This window comes from Thermothelomyces thermophilus, chromosome 1 (genome assembly GCF_000226095.1).
Source record: "Thermothelomyces thermophilus ATCC 42464 chromosome 1, complete sequence".
NCBI classification, from domain to species: Eukaryota; Fungi; Ascomycota; class Sordariomycetes; order Sordariales; family Chaetomiaceae; genus Thermothelomyces; species Thermothelomyces thermophilus.
In genome coordinates this window covers 1,845,857-1,863,033 of record NC_016472.1, presented here as the reverse complement: position 1 = coordinate 1,863,033, position 17,177 = coordinate 1,845,857, and the positions used below count along the sequence as shown (strand labels likewise).

Genomic DNA, 17,177 nt, shown 5'->3' with positions numbered 1-17,177 from the left:
AACTCCGTACTCCGTACGAAATCCTGTGGACAGAAATGATCTGGGACACCGCAACCAGGACGAACAACGTAATTAATTAATCGGTCGCTACGGTGGGCACGAAAGCAAACGTCTCATCCAATTTCGTCATTGCACGACAGGCCCAGATGGATAATAATAGATAAAGACCCGGGAACAGCAAAATCAGATGCCATATTAGGAAGAAATGAGGTTCAGCCACAACAGGCCCCAGTTCTATAGTGTACCCAGCTTCACTCACCAGGGTGCTCTTTCCCAACCCGACGAGACACCATGCTGTTCTCACCGTATCATGACGACATTGGCCATACAGAGTACCTACACCTCCTCCAGCATTATGAATCCTAGTGCGGTACTTTCGCCAATAGGAGATTTTGCGGGCGACCCATGTACCACGCTAGGATTCATAATGCTGGAGGAGGTGTACTGCGTATAATCCGTACTTAAGAGTACACCATAATCAGGGACCGGGCCCCCCTCCACCTGGTCATTCCAGATTCTGCTTCTAGACCTTGCTTGGTTGACGAGCCCCCACTCAGAGCCGAACAGGGAAAAGGAGGATGAGCACCACTACGGAGTACGGAGTCGTTATTCCAACGAAGATACCCTTGTAGTTATTGGGAATAACTATTGGAGATTAAACCTAAAATCTCCTCCAAGCCCACTCTTACACAGACAGCACTCGGTGCTTGTTAGCATATTTTGGAATGCACAACCAGAGCCACCCATTAAAATAGTCACGTCTTCTCCCCTCCGTCCTCAGCTGCTTGTGTTCCCTTCAGATGAAGATGCACTTTCTAGGAACCTGATTCGTCAATACGACATCGGACAGTCAGAAAGCGAGGTCTATTGAGTGAGTACCCCGAGGCCATGAGCAACTAAAGATAGAAAGACCCATCTATATCCTCAAGCCAAGGCAAACCATCATCCATCCAGGTATGTGCACCACGTATCCATATCCTCTCTTTCCAAAATCACAACACCCACAATTCAAAAGTCGATTCACCTATTCAATGAAATAAGACCGCAAAATTCTATACCAAACGAAGCAATTGAAGGCGGAAAAGGCCAAGGAAGGAAGAAAAGAAACAAGACAGGGTATCCGCCGCAAGCGAGAACTCAACCTGAGCAAAGGACAACGGATAACGCGCCATGACGGCATACAAACAACAAAGGTGGGGGTATCAGAGAACAACGCCCGAACGAGGCCGCAACACAACCATTGCAGACACCAGGCACGCCAACCATACCTTCCAATCCATACAACTTAGCCAGGGAAGTGCTTTTTCCCTAGAAGAATCCGCCTTGCGGCATATTCGGCGAGGGGCCGTAAGGCGACACCGACCCCTGCGGTGTGAACTGCTGCTGCTGTTGCTCAACCGCGAGGCCGCCATTGCCGTATGGCAGCTGCTCTGCCACACCCGTTGGATTCTGCAACCCCAGTCCTAGAGCATCCATGCTTAGGGTAGGGAACGGCTCTAGGTCGGGCGCCATGGTCATGTAATTCGGGCTCGCCTGGGGCGGCGTAGACATGTAAGCGCCCGCCGAGGTCGTGGGTAGTTCCGGAAACGCGGCCTGCGAGTTGAGGCTCTGGAAGCCTTGGTGTTGTTGATGGGGTTGGTGATGGGCCATGGGCGGCATGCTGATCTGCGTCTGCGCTATTCCGTGGGAGAGGCTGTCGAAGTTGGGGCTGTAGAGGCCCGCCGCATGGTATCCCTGGGTAGGCGGGGCGAGGGGGTACATGCCCAGAGGCGGGCCGTGGTGCGGATAGGCCATCGGCCCGGACTGGGGAATCGTCAGTGAAGGACCAAAAGCACGATGCTGGTCTTGCTTGTCCGAGAAATCATGGGGAAATTGGCGAGGCGGCGGGTCTTGGACGGGGCTGATAATGGTATGTTCGTCGAGTTCTTTCTTGGCCACGAGCTTGAGGATCGGCAGGCTAATTTGCTCCATGTGCTTGGCCAAATGTACGGTCAGCTTCTTCCAGGACGGGAAGGTCTTGCCGCAGAAGCGGCATGGCTCGCTCTGAGGCAGGGCATCAGTCTCATGGTGGCACTGCTCCACCTTTGCCCAGGTCGGGTCTATGCCACCGGCGGCCCGCTTCATGGCGGCCTTAGTCTTGATTTTCGGCTCGGCGAATCTGTGCTCGCGCACCAGATGCTGGAGGAAGTTATCGCGCCGATAGCACTTGTGACGGCAGTCGTCGACATCGCAAGTCCACCACTCGAGGTGGCGGTGCCCTTCGTTTTCGTGGCGGACCCAGTCGGCTTTACGCTTGAACATCTTGGGCTCCCTGCAGCGCTCCCACGTGCAAGTAAAAGGCTGGACATCCTCGTGTACGTGCTTGGTCCAGTCTGACGGCTTCTGAAACTTCTTCGCCGTGAAACACAACTGGCACTCGAATTCGGCCGGTAACGAGGTGGTCCGCGGCATGGGGATACCTTGAGGAAAGCTGTCTTGATTGATGAGGCCCTCGACTGGCGTGATATCTCCATCCGAGCCGTCAAATCTGGAGGAGGGCGGATCGAGGCCGCGTTGCTCGCCTTTCGAATCTAGAATGTTGGCACTGCCGCCCGAGTCGACGCACGTCGAGCCGCATTGGCAGTTCCCGGCAGCGACAGCCTGTAAATGCTTCACCCTGAGATTCAGAAGGTTCTTGTACCGGATCATCTGCTGGTGGGCGATGCGGTCGACGAGGTAGTGGCCGGGGGTGTTCAGCATCGGGTTCAGTCTCACCACGTGCTGCTGGAAACCCGCTATAGTGGGCGTAATCTCGTCAATGAGATTGCCAGAGTCGTTCTTCACATCTCCCTCTTCGTACAGATCGTCTTCGTCCTCTTCATCCTCATCGGCCTCGGGAGCAGCATGTACTTTGGTATTGGGCACCGGCGGCCCGCCGCTCCGCTTCCACAAGTCGACGATGCCTGACGTTTCCGACTTGCTCCGGAAACGAAGGGGTCTCTTCACGCTCAGACTGAGGCCGCTAGGACTTTTCGGCGAGGTTATGGGAGTCGCGCTCACGGAGCTGGTCCGGGCATGGGTTGTGCCGATGGAGGCGATCCTGCTTCCAACATCCACAAAGGCAGTATTGATGCTCGGCACGCTCTGCTTTTTGGCCCACCCGGGTTTAGGACTCGGAGGGGCGAGCTTGGCCTGGGTGTCCTTCTTCTCAGTCGAGGACTCTGTCACAGAGGAGCTAGCATCCTCATGCTCGGCACGGCTGCGTTTGTTGCCAGAGTTGCTTGGTCTCCTAACGAGACTGCGGATGTTTCCGAGGATGCTCGGCCGCCTCGCTTCTCCCCGCCCAATGGACAGCTTCTTGAAAAGGTTCCCGGTGATCTGAACCTCGGTGTCAATAAGGCTCGGCAAGCTAAGTCGCCGTGTGCCCCAGGTCGCCGCCCTCGACACGATGGAATCATTGTCCTGACACATCCGCTGGTACTTCAATATGGCGGCGTTAGAGGTCTCGGGCTGGTACGGCGTGGAGTTTGACTGCGAAATCGAGAAAGGGATGGGCGCGTCTTCCCAGGGCCGACCCTGGCGCATGATCTCCAGATCTTCACGGGTCAATGGGCCGCCCCCCGTCTCGCGAAAATACGTCTGCCCAGGAATGGGTTTGTTTTCCGTCATGTCGCCCAGGGGGATCTCCTTCTGGGGAATGCCGTCGTCTTCGACATCTGGCGGGTCTGGTGGGGTGTTGTCGGACGAGTGTGTCGACCTTTGTAACCATTCATCGATCTCTTGCTTGCGCTGCTCCATATCCCTCTGGGCCGCCAGGTCGTTTATGCTCTCGACCTGGGCGTCGGAGCGAGCCGTAGGGGGCAAACCCGATTGTCCCGTAACATGGTCGGGGATCCACCGGCCGGTTCCATCGCGGGCTGTTGAGAAGGTGGGAGAGCCGCGAGTCTGTGCTGCCTCGGCGTCTCGTGACTCGGATATGCTCGAGTTATGGTCCCTATCCCAATGGGACACCGTAACAAGAGGACTTTGCATGGTGGCGGCCGGTGCAACGCCGTCCTCGCTGGGGTTGGCGCTGTCGTTAGTTCGAGGCGTCAGCTGAGGGCCGCCGTGCTGCTTGCTCTCCGAGGCGGCAGTCGACTCGTGGGTGAGCGACAGGTTCTGAGGTGCGACAGAGGTCTGAACCAAGTCCGGAAACACGCCCCGTGAGGCCGCCTCCTCCTTTAGTTGACTGTTGGGCGAGCCCCCGGGCAACGAAGGGGTCTTGTCGGGGCTCAGTGGTAGATACGATGCGGCATGGTTCACATGCTGTGATTCGGCGGGTGCAGCAAGGACGCCGGAGCCGTCGGCGAGGGCTCCGCTACCATCAATCGGCTGGACGTCGTCTTGCAAAAATGAAGGTGTAGCGACACCAGGGGCGTTGAAATCAACGCCGAAGAAGGGGTCGTCGGCGTCGGTGAAGTCGGTAAAAACCGAGTCGGGCGGCGTGTGAATGCTGAATCCTGGGGAAGATGAGCTGCTCCCGACTTGAGGCGAGAAGGGGCTGAGGTGCTGGAAATCTTGGGTCGTGGTATTGCGGGGTTGCCCAACCTTGTCCCGGCTGGTTGCGGTGGTGTTGGAGCAGCCGGGCGCCGGATAGTAGGTGTAAGTGGAAGACATGATTGCCGCGAAGTCCAAGTGGCTGCGCGAAAGAGTATTTATTTGGCATGGGGGTAGCACCCCGACGCTGTGCAAGAAGGAACGTCCCAGTTGCGGGTGTGGTGCGCAGTTCCCGAATGCTTGAGCGTGGGGAGAATTAGGCGACAGGCATGGATGGCAGGTGGTGCGCTGCGGCTGCGCGCGGCGGGGTGAGCGAGGCACGAGCCGAGAACTGCTGCAAATCTGTTGCGTCGCGGTTGGCAATCACTCTTGCTCGACAGCTCGCTACACTTCAGGAACGGGATCGCATGCAAGCGAAGTCCATGGAAAATTTAGATAGGTAGGAGTCTACGAGATGTTGTCAGATGTGGCGGTAGAGAAAGACCGACTGCCTCACGTGGGGGAGCAAAGAGAGCAGCCGGGCACATAGGGCGTCTTGGGTCGCGGAGCCGCTGGATGCCCCGGAAGGGAAAAGGGCGTCACGACCGGCCGCTGGCACCGCGCTGCCTGACACGGCCCTGGACGGGTAAAAAAATGGGGGTGAGGCGCAGGCGGCTGCGCTTCCTAGCCTTGAGCTAAGTTACTAGTAACGTTAGCGCTCGACTAACGTGTTCAGGAAGGAAACGGACCGCGAAAAGGCAAGGCGAGAAACAACGAGAATGCAACTTGTACAGTATGTATACACTTTATGCGTAGGGTTCTCCGCTGACATTTTGACGCTACAAAGCACTTCAGATCCTCCGTACGGTACGGATTCCTACCTGATACCTACCTCTGGGCGCCTGCAAAGACTTGCCCGTATTTGAGGCAGCCTAGAAGGTCAAGGTATGGAAGTGGTGGAGCAAGGCATTCACCAGAGGTAGACTGGGTTCAAGTTGCCTGCAGAAATGCCTTGGTGTGCTCCGTGGCTCTGAGTATTGATCTCAACCTGGTTTCTCGGTGTACAGTACCCCTCATTCGCCATTAGTAGTACATGCATACATACGATATCGAACTGAGATGGGGGTGCACTTGAGCGTTCTGGTCCAAGCCACCCCCGACCGCAGAGGAGAGTGCCTGTCGGTTTTGCCCCGGGGCCTGTTAGCAATGCCTCCAAAACCGTTCGAATGGAAGCTCCGCTCGGACATGAGATGTTTTCACGCTCGATTTTTTAGCCCGGCAGCTTCTTGCCATTGAGGTCAATCTGCATGCACGTCAAGCAATTTCGTGATTGGCGGGTGGACAAGGCTTGATGAAGCACTGTCGAGGCTGTGCTGGATTCGAGCTTTACTGGCAGAGTCGTGGGCGGAATTGTGGAGGCCCCGCAGTTGTTGGTTGTGGGCTCGGCAGGCTACTGGTCCATGCCTCCAACAAAGCACCCGATTATTGGGCTTCCCCGAAACTTCTACTGTGTAATAGGTGGACAGACATGCATTCTGTCCCTTGTGCTACCCCGACTGACACCTACTAATCCGTACATGCAATTGTAGGAACTGTTACCTTGCCCTCAGTTTCGTGCTCTTTGGTTTGACACGATTTCATTCGTGCCACCAAAGTGCTGTTGGCTAGCTGTCCAAGCAGCGCCCCGGCTGCTTCACACACGTCCCTTGCATTGGTCATGGTAGGCTATCTCTGGCCTAGACATCGCCTATCTCGTCTCAAGCTCACTTTAGCAGTCATTTGGTATTTGTTTTATCCCTCTTACGCTACCAAGAGCTGGGAAAGAACAAATTATACAGTACGCTCCCAAGCCGCTCCCCCCTTGAGAAGCTGTCAGCCAGGGAGATTGTCAAAAGCTTGTATTGGTTTTTTTCCCCCGTGGGGTTTTCACTATACAACGTTGATGTCGAGTGTTGAAATGGTTTCGGCCAGCTAGGAGCATAGCCTGGTGGCAGTGCGTTTAAAGTCCCTTTCAGTTCCGACACACTCCGATACTAGCCAAAACGACATTACCAAGGTTGTGAACTTTTCGCTGGGAGCATGTATCTCTGCCGGCGTCTGGCAAAGCCTTGAGGAACTCAATCCCCAAGCTGTCTCAATGTCCTCCCGTTACCATTGTTGCTCTGAGTGGATTGCAGTATTTTGGAATCGCAGTTATGGGTGCTGCGTAGGGTGCCCCGCCATTACTTTGTTCCCCAGCAGACCCTGGCCGAAGAGCGGAAAGCTCGTAGCACGGACGAGCGTGAGATTGTGCCACTTGCCCAGGTGTTACGGCAAGTGCTGCAGAACTCGACACTTCTTATACCAGTTGATCAATTTTTGAATCACACATACTGAGTAGCATACCTGGCAGCTAAGGTATCAGGCGCTCCGTACCTTACGCGATGTACTTGGAATGGCTGAAGTCGCTCTTTGGGTAAGGTAAAGTGCCTAGGTAACTTTGCGTTCTCTTATTACTCCGTCGTGTTATCCGTACTGTGAATGGAGACATGCCGGTTCCCCCGTATGACGAAATGGAAGAACGACCCCACATCACCGGCTTGGCATTGCAGCTCGGATTAGCTAAGCTGGACCGATGATGGGAACCTCGGAGGAGCTACGAACGCATCAAGACCAGCGGCCTGACCGAGAACGACACCACTACAGCAACTAAAGCCACAATTGCGCATCAATATGGTACCAGCATCCCACAGCTCACTTGAACAGTTTGGGACGCTAACGTTGTTGCAGGGCCTCGAACTTCCGTCGTACGTCCTCGCGGCGCTGACAGCCACCGGCGGAGCTGTCGGATACGCCCGCACTCGAAGCCGACCCAGCTTGATCGCAGTAAGTAAACAATCCGTACTCCCGTTTCCCGCGATACGCAACACGTCTAGGCAGATCCATGTGCTTCCGCGACTGCGAGCTATCTCCCAAACTGCTCGTGGAACAGTTTATCCGGCGCGAGTAGGCTGACAGCGTTGGTAGGGAACAGCAGTGGGTTTTCTCTGTAGGTTATATCTCTACCTTCCCAACTCCTCATGATCGTGTTTAGAGCAACAATAACTGATCCTCACCCAACCAGACGGACTGGGCGGCTACCGCATCAGTAATGGCGAGCCCTATGGCGTCGAGCTGAGTCTTCTCGCGTCCATTGTCCTCGGCGGTTCTGCGTTTCCCAGGGCAATCCGGCTCCGAAAGCCCGTGCCCATTGTGCTCTCCTTGCTTGCGGCGTACGGGCTGGTTACGTTTGGCGATGCCTTCCGACGGGGGTTGTAGGCGAGTCGACAGATGTCTGGTGCTCGGGATGGACAACAAATATCATAATGTTACAACCCAAAGACATGCGCGCTTTTTCCACCTCCCATACTATACACCATCGTCGCCACTTTCTGAGCTTGTCATATCGTACAACCAACCATGCGTCGCGACCTGGCCCTTGAGATGTATCGTGTTGCCTTCTCGTGTTTTCTCGAGTTCATCGCCCACTTGCCGGCCATGGCAGGTCGGCAAGAATGTATGCCCGGGAAACCGTGCCGATGGGGTCTATGAATTCTCGTCGATTTCTTTCCACTTTTGTCGTATCTTGGATCGTTTGTCCTGGACGCTGTTCCGATTCAGGCTCTGATTCTTCAACCGCTCGGCTCGAAGGCATTCAGTGAGTTGTTGTTTGGCATCGTTGCACATGCCCGCCGCTTTCCATATGAACCCCTTCGCATGGCACTCCTCGAGCGCCGCCATCAACTGCTCGCACCCTGTAGCCCGTAGCTGCGTCAGGAGACTGCGATGCTCCCAGATAAACAGAAATCTCTCTCACCAGCGTTGTCTTTAGTGAAGAGTAAAGGATGCATTGTCGGTCAACAGTTGAGAGCACGCGGGGCGTCGATTTATCGGGACGGTTCGTACCAGACAGTTCCGTCGCGAACTTTGAGATTTCGAGTGGAACTGATGCGCTCTGACCAGCCAAGCGCTGTCCGGGAATGGATTGGCCCACAAACCCGCAGGGGCCAACAAAGCCTGGAGATACATACCATATCGAACCCCGCCAGGCCATCAGCGGGGCATGTATGTTGAACGATCCCAAATGTCAAATCTCGAAACGACAGCTGTGTTTCCTTGACTCCCCACATCAGCCATGGCATCTCAGACAGCGGCAGCTAAGAGGCAACAAGGTTAGATGACGTTTGAGAAGCACCGATAGGTCGTGATCCTAACTCTTTCTACAGACCTCCAAGTGCAATACACCACTTACAAGAATACTCTACAGCAGATCGCTCAGAAAATTGGCGATGTCGAGCAGGAAGCCGAAGAGCATAAGTCAGACACCCACCCCCCCCCCCCGTCCCCTTTCTTGCGCTCTTGCAGGAAACCAGCGCCGGTTCAGTCTATTCTGGGTTCCGAGAGTCGTTCCACGCTTTGCATGCCCTGACCCCTATCACACCGCTTGACTCCGCACTTTCTCACCGCTCATCGCTAACCGCGGCGGCAGACTCGTTCTTGAAACGTTGGAACCCCTTCCCGGTGATCGCAAATGCTTCCGCATGATCAATGGTGTTCTCGTGGAGCGAACCGTCAAGGATGTGATCCCCGCTCTCCGAACGAATGCCGAAGGGCTGAAGAAGGTCCTGGATGATCTCGTCAAGCAGTACAAGGCCAAGCAGGATGAGCTTGACAGGTGGAAGGTACGCGGACACGCTTCCCATTTGGGCCTGGATTGCCCTGTTGTACTGCCATGACTGACTTCCCCTCGCAGAAAAAGAACAATGTCCAGGTTGTGCAGTCATGAAGGTGCAGCCGCGCGGTGGAGGATTTGAGGTGACACCATAAAGGCCATGTCATCGTCACAAGACCGAAAGAACTCGAGGGCGTGTTGACTTGCTCAAGTCGGGCTGGCAAAACAGCATCTTGGGGTGACGCCCCATGCAGAGACGGACTTGTTCCCCTCCCCCCCCTTCTCCCTTTTCTTCTGCGACGCCATGTCACACCCCTTGCTTCCTCAAGCAGTTGCGCACGGGAAGGGAACCCGGCCACAGGCCACCATGAAGAAAATGCAATATGCCTGCGGAGGTTGACGACATGTAGAATAGTTGTTCCCTTTTACTCCGAAGGTGTGCTGAGTTGTACAAGCTTGCTGTCCAGTTGCAGCCTAGCGGCGGAGGTTGTTACGATGCCCAACAGGCTCCCAGGCCACCCGGTTGGGCTGCGATGGGATTGGGTAGGGAATCTCGAGGTGGGGTGAGCAGAGAGACGGGCCCATGGAGCTCGACAACCATGACGGTTACGCGGATAGGGCTCCATATGCGGCTTCCGTGCCCATCCACGCAGAGGTTGGCCTCTCCCGGGTTTTGTATGTCTGGCAGCTCTCTCCGCCAAGGTTACGAAGCAACGACTGATCGAGACGCGGATTTCCCATCTTTTCCAAAGAACGGCGGTTTTTATCACCAATGAGGTCTTTTGATCGATCTCGGAATTACATCATTGGCCCGAAACGGGGCATTTAAGCACCCGGCCACTCACATTTGTCAATCCATTACGGCGAGGGGAAACTCATAGCACCCAGGCCCTCGGCCCTCAGCCCACCTACCTAGCCTTTCAGCCCAATCCGCGTCGCCTGCGTCTCTTGCATCCATTAGGCTCGTGTACCAGCAGTGTGTAGTATATGTGCCGGCCTGCATAAGGCATTTCCTGGCAACAGCAATTGTCGAATCATCCACTGTTCTCTCCCAGCACCTCTAGATCGAGTTCTCCCGACATGGAAACGCCAAGAGATCCTTTTGCACACCACACCTACGGCATCGTTACAACGAGGCTTGGATATGATCTCCGATTCTGGGAGATTTATCTGCTGTGGCAGTGGTGGTGTGGCCTGGCCTCCACATAACCCGCGGTTCGCCTGGATTCTACGCACTCGCATGGCTTAAGGTACCGACGGAAATGCATTCACCGCTCTATAGTAACGAGTGAATTAACCAGGATGGATGCAACAATTCCTGCCCTGCAGCAAGCTAACCGCACTTGAGTCTTCTCCGATGGCTCTTCGTTTTGTCCGCCGTGGTTGATCTGCTGATCTTGAAGTACACTGTACCCTATGAATGCTGCCCTAAAGTCCAAATGCTGACCCAAGCGATATGTGATGCCCAGTGCTTTTGTCTCAAAATTTAGGCTGCATGTCGCTGCTAACCCCCGACACATGTAAACCTAGTGCAGCCGACGACCTGTGTGAAGAACGCCGGGTCTCAAACAGACCGCTAGAAGATATACTGCCATTAAAAAGCCTTTATCAAAGAGAGCCAATGTTCGACAGCGAATGCGTGACGGCCTTTTTTGTGTCTTGTGGATGGGTCGGGAAACAACCTGGAAAGTATATGGTACTTCGTTACCAAGTGCAGCTACCCAGACCGAAGCGCCATCTTGGCGGTGGGGCGCGCTGTCATGGCCAGGTAAGACCCGCTTCTCCCGTGCGCGTTCTCTTCACCCGACTTCATCCTCCAACCGCGACAACCCCACGCGTGAGCTGCAGCGTCTTGCATCGCAAGCCGACACTAGGTTCGCGGCCAGCTCAGACACCGCTCACTGGTAGCACATTACACCGAGGCTAGACCAGCAACAGACAGGACAATTCCAGTTGACTGTTCCCGCGCCACGGTATCGGGTACGGAGACCACAGGTAAGTTTGGTAGCCATGAGCACAATGGCATGGCAGCGCAGCGGAGCGCATCGTCTTGCATCGCGCCGTCGGTAGCGAGCACCGCACTACTGCCTGCTGGACTCCGCTTCCTAGTCGCCCGGGCACTTTGCGAACCCACTACCCCCCGTGGGCATAGCACCGGTTTCTGACAAGACTCTGCAGTGATCCCACGAATCACGCAATCAAGGCCGTGGAAGCACCGCCAATCTCTTGTCCACCCCGAAATCCGCAACCGTTCTGACCCGTGCCGGACGCACTCAACCAACCGGCTATCGCAGCGCCAGTCCGGTGTAACCGCTGGACCTTAGCACAGGGAGAAACTACGTGCGTTCGAGCTGGCGGTACGGAACACAGCAAGCCGTTCATCCACTTGCCCAGACTCGGTGCCCTGCCTCGTCGACCCTACCTTCTATCTCGGGTTCCAGATACTCCCGCAGCAGAAGAGATCGAGCGGGTAGCGGGGAGACACTTCGAGCTGCTGTCGCATCCCACACACCCTTGCACCTGCCCACCAACCCACCAGTCCGGCTCACCCCACGAGAGCCCCATCGGTGCCGGCCCAGCCAGTCTCGGTCTCCTTGCCGGTCGTCATTGCCACCCCTCCTGGGCCCCCCCGCTTTCCCTATCTCCACCCCACCTTGCCTCCAAGCCCCCTAAGGCTTCCAGTCCTTGCTTGTTACAGCCTGAAAATCGGGCGGAAGAGCCAGTCAGAGCACGCCTGGGGCAGGCAGAGAGGTACCGCTTGACGCAGCTCTTGCAGGTCAAGCCGCCAGAGCGAGCAGGCCGCAAGCCCTACAACCCTGCAACGTGTCCAACGACACATCACTCAGTCTACTAGCTGTACGAGCTGGCAGTCCAAGGAATTTACAAGAAGCCAGCAGCCGCTGCAGGTAGCCAAATATGTCCGACTCTCCCCAATCCAATCCAAAGGATGTCGAACAAGGTGCACCGTCGGGTGACGACGAAGGACAAATGAACGACCCTCAGGACCCACACTCGACCGGGCTCGGCTACGAGTTCGAGGTTAAAGAGCAGGATCGGTGGCTACCCATAGCCAATGGTATGTCAAGTTGCCCTTTTCTTCGATGCTTCTCTGGTGCTTCCACTCGGCCATGATTCGCGTGCGCTTGTGGTGGCGGCCCTTTCACCTCAACGCTTGCGCTCAGCTTGCATGGCGACGAAACCCTCCTTGACTGGCGCCGTCTCTGTCCTGCCTATCAGACGACCGCGCGCGCGCAACTAACCGCCGCCGCTCCATGTCCCATGTCGGGCCATTCGCCGCCTGATTCACCGCAACCGCCTTGCGGCTCCTACTCCTCCTCATTATCGTCCAAGGCAGCCAAGAGCGATGTCTACGATGCTAACATTCGCAACTTTGCACCAGTGGCCCGTATCATGAAGACGGCGCTCCCCGAGAATGCCAAGATTGCCAAGGAGGCAAAGGAGTGCATGCAGGAGTGTGTCAGCGAGTTCATCTCGTTCATTACCAGTGAAGGTGAGACTTCGCGGAGCCGTTGAGACTCGCGGTGTGGGCCAAGGCCGGCTAATATGAGCTCCATATTGCAGCTTCTGAGAAGTGCCAGCAGGAGAAGAGGAAAACGGTGAACGGCGAGGATATCCTCTTCGCCATGAGCTCTCTCGGTTTTGAAAACTACGCAGAGGCCCTCAAGATCTACCTGTCAAAGTACCGGGAGGTATGTGTGCTCCTTTTGTTTCCTTGCTCTTCCGAGGTTGGTATGCTGATTTCTGTCCATAGCAATCCCAGTCCAACCGGGGCGAGAACCAACAGAACAGGCCGAGCAGCCAAGGCTATGGCGCTACTGGCGGCTCAAACCCTGCTGGTGGTTTTGGCGCCGGCCTCCCTGGCCAGCAAGAAGGCGGGGATACTCAGAGCTACAACCTCTACGGCGCTCAGCCCGGCCATAACGGTACCGGAACCGAATATTGACCCTCTCCTTCCGGTGCTGCACAAGGCTGTCGCTCACCTAACCGGCCGTTCCTAATTTGGCTCATTGTTTCGCGAATGTATAAGTACAGGGGGTCCAGGGTTCGCAGTGTTCTTTTTTTAAGCTGAGGCGATGCTGATGCTGCGTCACTGGATTAGTTTGGGTATGAATTGGGGGCAACTCAGGACGGGAAACAGAGGCAGAACGTCTCGTTTTACGACTTATATCTGGTATTGAGGTGTAATCTCTTTGGCGTTACAGCACCTTTTCGACGGCTCAGCCTCCTGAGGTATTGGATAAGGTAATTTGATATTTCCCAACGTGTGCAGAGTGACAAGGGAGAGCAGTACCAGTAGTTGTGCGTCCGGGCTGGCTTTGTAAAACAACCTAGAATCACGGCGTTATCGGATCATAACCTGCCGTTATCTAACACGCTCTCTACCTATCGCAGATCATCCGCGACTATCGCACGTTATTCCTCTTTTACCTATAAAATTGCTCCGAGGCTCTTCGCAGTTCTAGTCGTGCTTCAGGCCCGACCCTGATAATCCCCACCTTGAAACTTGAGCCAATCAACACTCAGCTACTGTTGGTGACGTTCGACTGACCGCCTTCTCAAGCAGGTAGGTATGTATGTACCGCTCCCCACCGTGCACGTGCCTTACGCGGGGAAACGCTCACTGCTCCAAAATTCAGGTCAACTTTTTTTCCTTCAATGAAGTGGATACAGATATAGAGCGGCAGAAAGCTCACCAACGGCATACCAGACTGCGGGCTTGACCAGCAGCTGGATTTCCTTCTTCCTCTTTCTCATCCTTTTCTTCGTCGAGGGAGTACGGTGTAAACAGTTATGTCCGACCGGCTGTTTTTCGCAAGATCGCCACACCACCAGCCAACAACACCTTAGCAACTTTGACTTTCCACAATCCCTTCGGTTCTCTCTCTCTCTCTCTCTCTCGACTCCTGCTTCCGATTCTGCCGGACGGGGCGGCCGCTGCCACGATCCTTCCTGGACCTTGTCTAGCGGCTGGCGAAAAGAGCGATTAGCAACCCCGTTATGACCACCCTATCATCCGTCGCGCGCAGTCCTGCGCCGACCGTCAACTCCTCTCCAATAAAACCGATCCTTCGGAAACCTACTTCAGTCCTGGGCACTCGATCACGATCTGAGAACTTGGAGGATGCAGATGAGGATGAGCCGCCCACCAAGCGACAAAAGAAGACGGTCGTTTTTAACGAAGATCTGAACATCGTGAAGGAGATTAGTGGCAAGAGCTTGGAAGACGCGAAGAAGGAAGTGAAGCAGGCGCTCGAGGGTCACAGTCGCGGCGACGATGAGGACTATGACAATCTGAAGGAGATTTTCTCGCCGACTCCCAAGAAGCGTCGTCGGGTGGACGATGATGATGAGGACGAGGACGAGGACGAGGAGGACGAAGAAGAGGAGGAAGCGGGAGCAGCAAAACCGCATGATCTGATAGTTTACGTCGTGGCGCTGACGGGGTATGCGCCGCTGCTTGGCCGGTCGTGTTCCGGCTTGCTCCGGAGTGTGCTGCGCTGCAGCTGGCTGGAGCGGGATGAGAACTTTGCGCGGGCCTACATCCAGCTGTTGGCTGCGCTCTCGTCCGTGCAGGGCTCGCTCTTCACCCAGGTGCTCACAATGATGGTCGACAAGTTCACCGAGACGCGGCACACCTCGAGCGTTCGCGGTTTTGCGCCCGTCGATCCGGAAACGAAGAGGAAGTGGCTGCATATCGGGTTGAAGTACCTCCTGGAGCTGTTCCCGGCGGGCCAACACCTGATCCTCAACCTAGTCTCGACCAAGTTCCCGTACACCGAGGCATCCAAGGCGGTCCACATGGAGTACATTGACCACCTTCTGCGACTCAAGGCTGCCAGGCCCGAGCTTGAACGGGATATCATGGAGCTGATTCTCTCGCGGCTGGTCAAACTGGATGTAGAGATGTCGCTCGATCTGGAGAACGACGACGACGAGACTACCCGAGCGGTGTTGCGCCAGCTTGAGGCTCCGGATGCCAAGAATGAGGACGAGGACGACGATAGCGATGCCGATTCGGTATTGAGTGACGATGATGGCCTCAATGAGCAGGCCAAGCGCGTGCTCATGATCAAGAGCAAGTTGGAGACGATGGACGCCATCCTCGACCTGCTCTTCTCGATCTACAATCCGGTCTTTGAGGATCCGGACAGCCCTGACGCAATCGAGGCGTTCCAGGACTTGTTAAGCGACTTTTCAAACGTCATCCTGCCGGTATGTCCTTCGCCGGGAGGGAAAACACGATTTCAAAAAAACGCGGAGTCTGATGAACTGTGCAGCATCTCAAGTCGCGCCACACTCAGTATCTGCTCTTCAAGTTCTCCATGAAGTCCACCCAGCTTATGGAGATGTTTATTGGAACGCTGTTCAATCTTGCGTAAGCCTCTCCCGACCGGCAGTTCCTTGTTTGGATGCCGAAGTGTTAACCCTCTCCAGCTTTGAATCAAACCGCCCACCGGTCGTCAAGCAGGCCGCGGTTGCGTATTTGGCAAGCTTCACCGCGCGCGGAGCGCGTGTTCAGAGTGATCAGGTGAAGATGATCACGCAGACGTTTCTCGACTACATGGACCACTACCGCGCCGTCCATACCAGCTGCCGCGGGCCGGATGTGAGGCGCTATAGCCAGTACTAGTGAGTCCCATTGCAGAAGAAGCGCTTCGTGGCGGAGTTCCTGAATGCTAATAACCCCCACCAGTGCGTACTTCCAAGGCTTGCTCTACGTGAGTAGCCATTTTGTTCACGAGGTTTTCTTCAAACCCGCCATATGCTGACCTCGTTTCCAGATCTTCTGCTTCCGCTGGCGCGACTTGATCGACCAGGACCTGCTCCCTTCCAACCTTGATTGGGACGATCCGGCGTCATTCATTGGCCGAGACTTGCCCTGGATGACGGGGTTGAGGTCACGACTGCAGGCCAACATTGGCAGCAAACTCAATGTAAGCCCGTCCATATGCACCCCTCTGCTAATCTCGACACTACTAACCAGTTTTCTCATGAAGCCTCTGAAATGTTGCTCCCCGATCATTGTTGACGAATTTGCCCGTCTTGCCCACCACCTCCGGCTCATCTACATGTTAGTCTTCTTTCCACCTCTCTTGCCCCATTGAGGACACCGCTGACAATCTCGGCAGCTATCCACAGATCGAGAAGAACAAATCCGTGCACCTCTCGCAATTTTTCACGGGCAGCTACGCGACAGGCGGTGCGCTCCGCGATACCGGCCTCGAGTTTGACGACGAGAAGTGGACGCACCTCGAGGCGTGCTTCCCCTTTGACCCGTTCCAGTTGCCCGTCGCGAAACGGTGGCTGGACCTGGAGAATAGCTATGTCGCGTGGCGGCCGATGGCGCTGCTGGATCGCGATGAAGACGGGGACGTTGACGATGATGACGAGGATGGTGAGAATGATGAAGACGAGCAGGACGACAGCGACTTTGAGGAAGGGATCAGGGGTGATGGGGGAGTGGTGAGCAGTTTTCAGGAGGATACGGCAACTGACGAGGAGGGCGGCGAGGGGTATGATTGAGACGAAAGTTTGCTGACTTTTCGTCAAGGATTTTTTTTATTTCTCTTTTTTTATCCATTTTCAGAGCCAAGGAATGTTTGTGTCAGGGAGGGAGAGGGTGTCGGGTAGGACATTTTGTGGCATCGGTGTTGGGGTCTGGGAAAAATATCGAGCATCTTCTGTCGGCGTCATGGCTGGTTACATACATGTTGCGAAGGTGGGGCAAAAAAGAAATCAGACGGGCTGATAGTTAGATGATAGGATGAATGAGAGAGATGAGACTCAACCGTGGTATGACGAAGGCTGGCCGCAGTACGGATAGTTCGTGGATCTTCGAGCATTACAGTGTTGCGCGCAGCGCGGGTGTTTGCGGCATTGGAAACGGCTAATGAGAGCGAGCTCGGATAGGCTTGACTAGGTATGTATATGTACATACGCTTATTGGACAACTATAACCAAAATTGCCGTG

At 55.3% G+C, this 17,177-nt stretch overlaps 6 protein-coding genes across 6 annotated transcripts; 4 read left to right on the top strand and 2 right to left on the bottom strand.

The window, feature by feature from the left end:
* Positions 1-1,308: 1,308 nt before the first annotated feature.
* On the bottom strand, positions 1,309-4,635 carry MYCTH_105777 (uncharacterized protein; the record flags this gene model as incomplete). The annotated part of the gene is made up of 1 exon (XM_003658702.1): positions 1,309-4,635. One exon carries the CDS (start codon positions 4,633-4,635, stop codon positions 1,309-1,311), a length of 3,327 nt encoding a protein of 1,108 aa, XP_003658750.1.
* A 2,293-nt stretch (positions 4,636-6,928) lies between these two features.
* On the top strand, positions 6,929-7,791 carry MYCTH_2114422 (uncharacterized protein; the record flags this gene model as incomplete). The annotated part of the gene is made up of 4 exons (XM_003658701.1): positions 6,929-6,949; positions 7,264-7,359; positions 7,501-7,522; positions 7,598-7,791. 4 exons carry the CDS (start codon positions 6,929-6,931, stop codon positions 7,789-7,791), a joined length of 333 nt encoding a protein of 110 aa, XP_003658749.1.
* A 267-nt stretch (positions 7,792-8,058) lies between these two features.
* On the bottom strand, positions 8,059-8,363 carry MYCTH_98929 (uncharacterized protein; the record flags this gene model as incomplete). The annotated part of the gene is made up of 2 exons (XM_003658700.1): positions 8,059-8,267; positions 8,330-8,363. 2 exons carry the CDS (start codon positions 8,361-8,363, stop codon positions 8,059-8,061), a joined length of 243 nt encoding a protein of 80 aa, XP_003658748.1.
* A 224-nt stretch (positions 8,364-8,587) lies between these two features.
* Positions 8,588-9,639, top strand: MYCTH_2313405 (uncharacterized protein). Its single transcript, XM_003658699.1, has 4 exons — positions 8,588-8,684; positions 8,739-8,829; positions 9,002-9,194; positions 9,266-9,639. Exons 1-4 carry the CDS (start codon positions 8,648-8,650, stop codon positions 9,296-9,298), a joined length of 354 nt encoding a protein of 117 aa, XP_003658747.1. The 5' UTR covers positions 8,588-8,647; the 3' UTR covers positions 9,299-9,639.
* Positions 9,640-12,100: 2,461 nt separating this feature from the next.
* On the top strand, positions 12,101-13,148 carry MYCTH_41855 (uncharacterized protein; the record flags this gene model as incomplete). Its single annotated transcript, XM_003658698.1, has 4 exons — positions 12,101-12,260; positions 12,585-12,695; positions 12,767-12,900; positions 12,957-13,148. 4 exons carry the CDS (start codon positions 12,101-12,103, stop codon positions 13,146-13,148), a joined length of 597 nt encoding a protein of 198 aa, XP_003658746.1.
* Positions 13,149-14,203: 1,055 nt separating this feature from the next.
* Positions 14,204-16,765, top strand: MYCTH_2141489 (uncharacterized protein; the record flags this gene model as incomplete). The annotated part of the gene is made up of 7 exons (XM_003658697.1): positions 14,204-15,418; positions 15,484-15,581; positions 15,641-15,835; positions 15,900-15,924; positions 15,988-16,140; positions 16,204-16,277; positions 16,336-16,765. 7 exons carry the CDS (start codon positions 14,204-14,206, stop codon positions 16,727-16,729), a joined length of 2,154 nt encoding a protein of 717 aa, XP_003658745.1. The 3' UTR covers positions 16,730-16,765.
* Between the last annotated feature and the right edge of the window lie 412 nt (positions 16,766-17,177).

Bases quoted from the DNA above. Each gene is read 5' to 3' on its own strand.
- MYCTH_2313405 (XM_003658699.1), top strand. From the start codon at position 8,648: ATGGCATCTCAGACAGCGGCAGCTAAGAGGCAACAAG. The intron at 8,685-8,738 runs GTTAGATGACGT...CTCTTTCTACAG, and splicing joins GGCAGCTAAGAGGCAACAAG to ACCTCCAAGTGCAATACACC. The intron at 9,195-9,265 runs GTACGCGGACAC...TTCCCCTCGCAG, and splicing joins ATGAGCTTGACAGGTGGAAG to AAAAAGAACAATGTCCAGGT.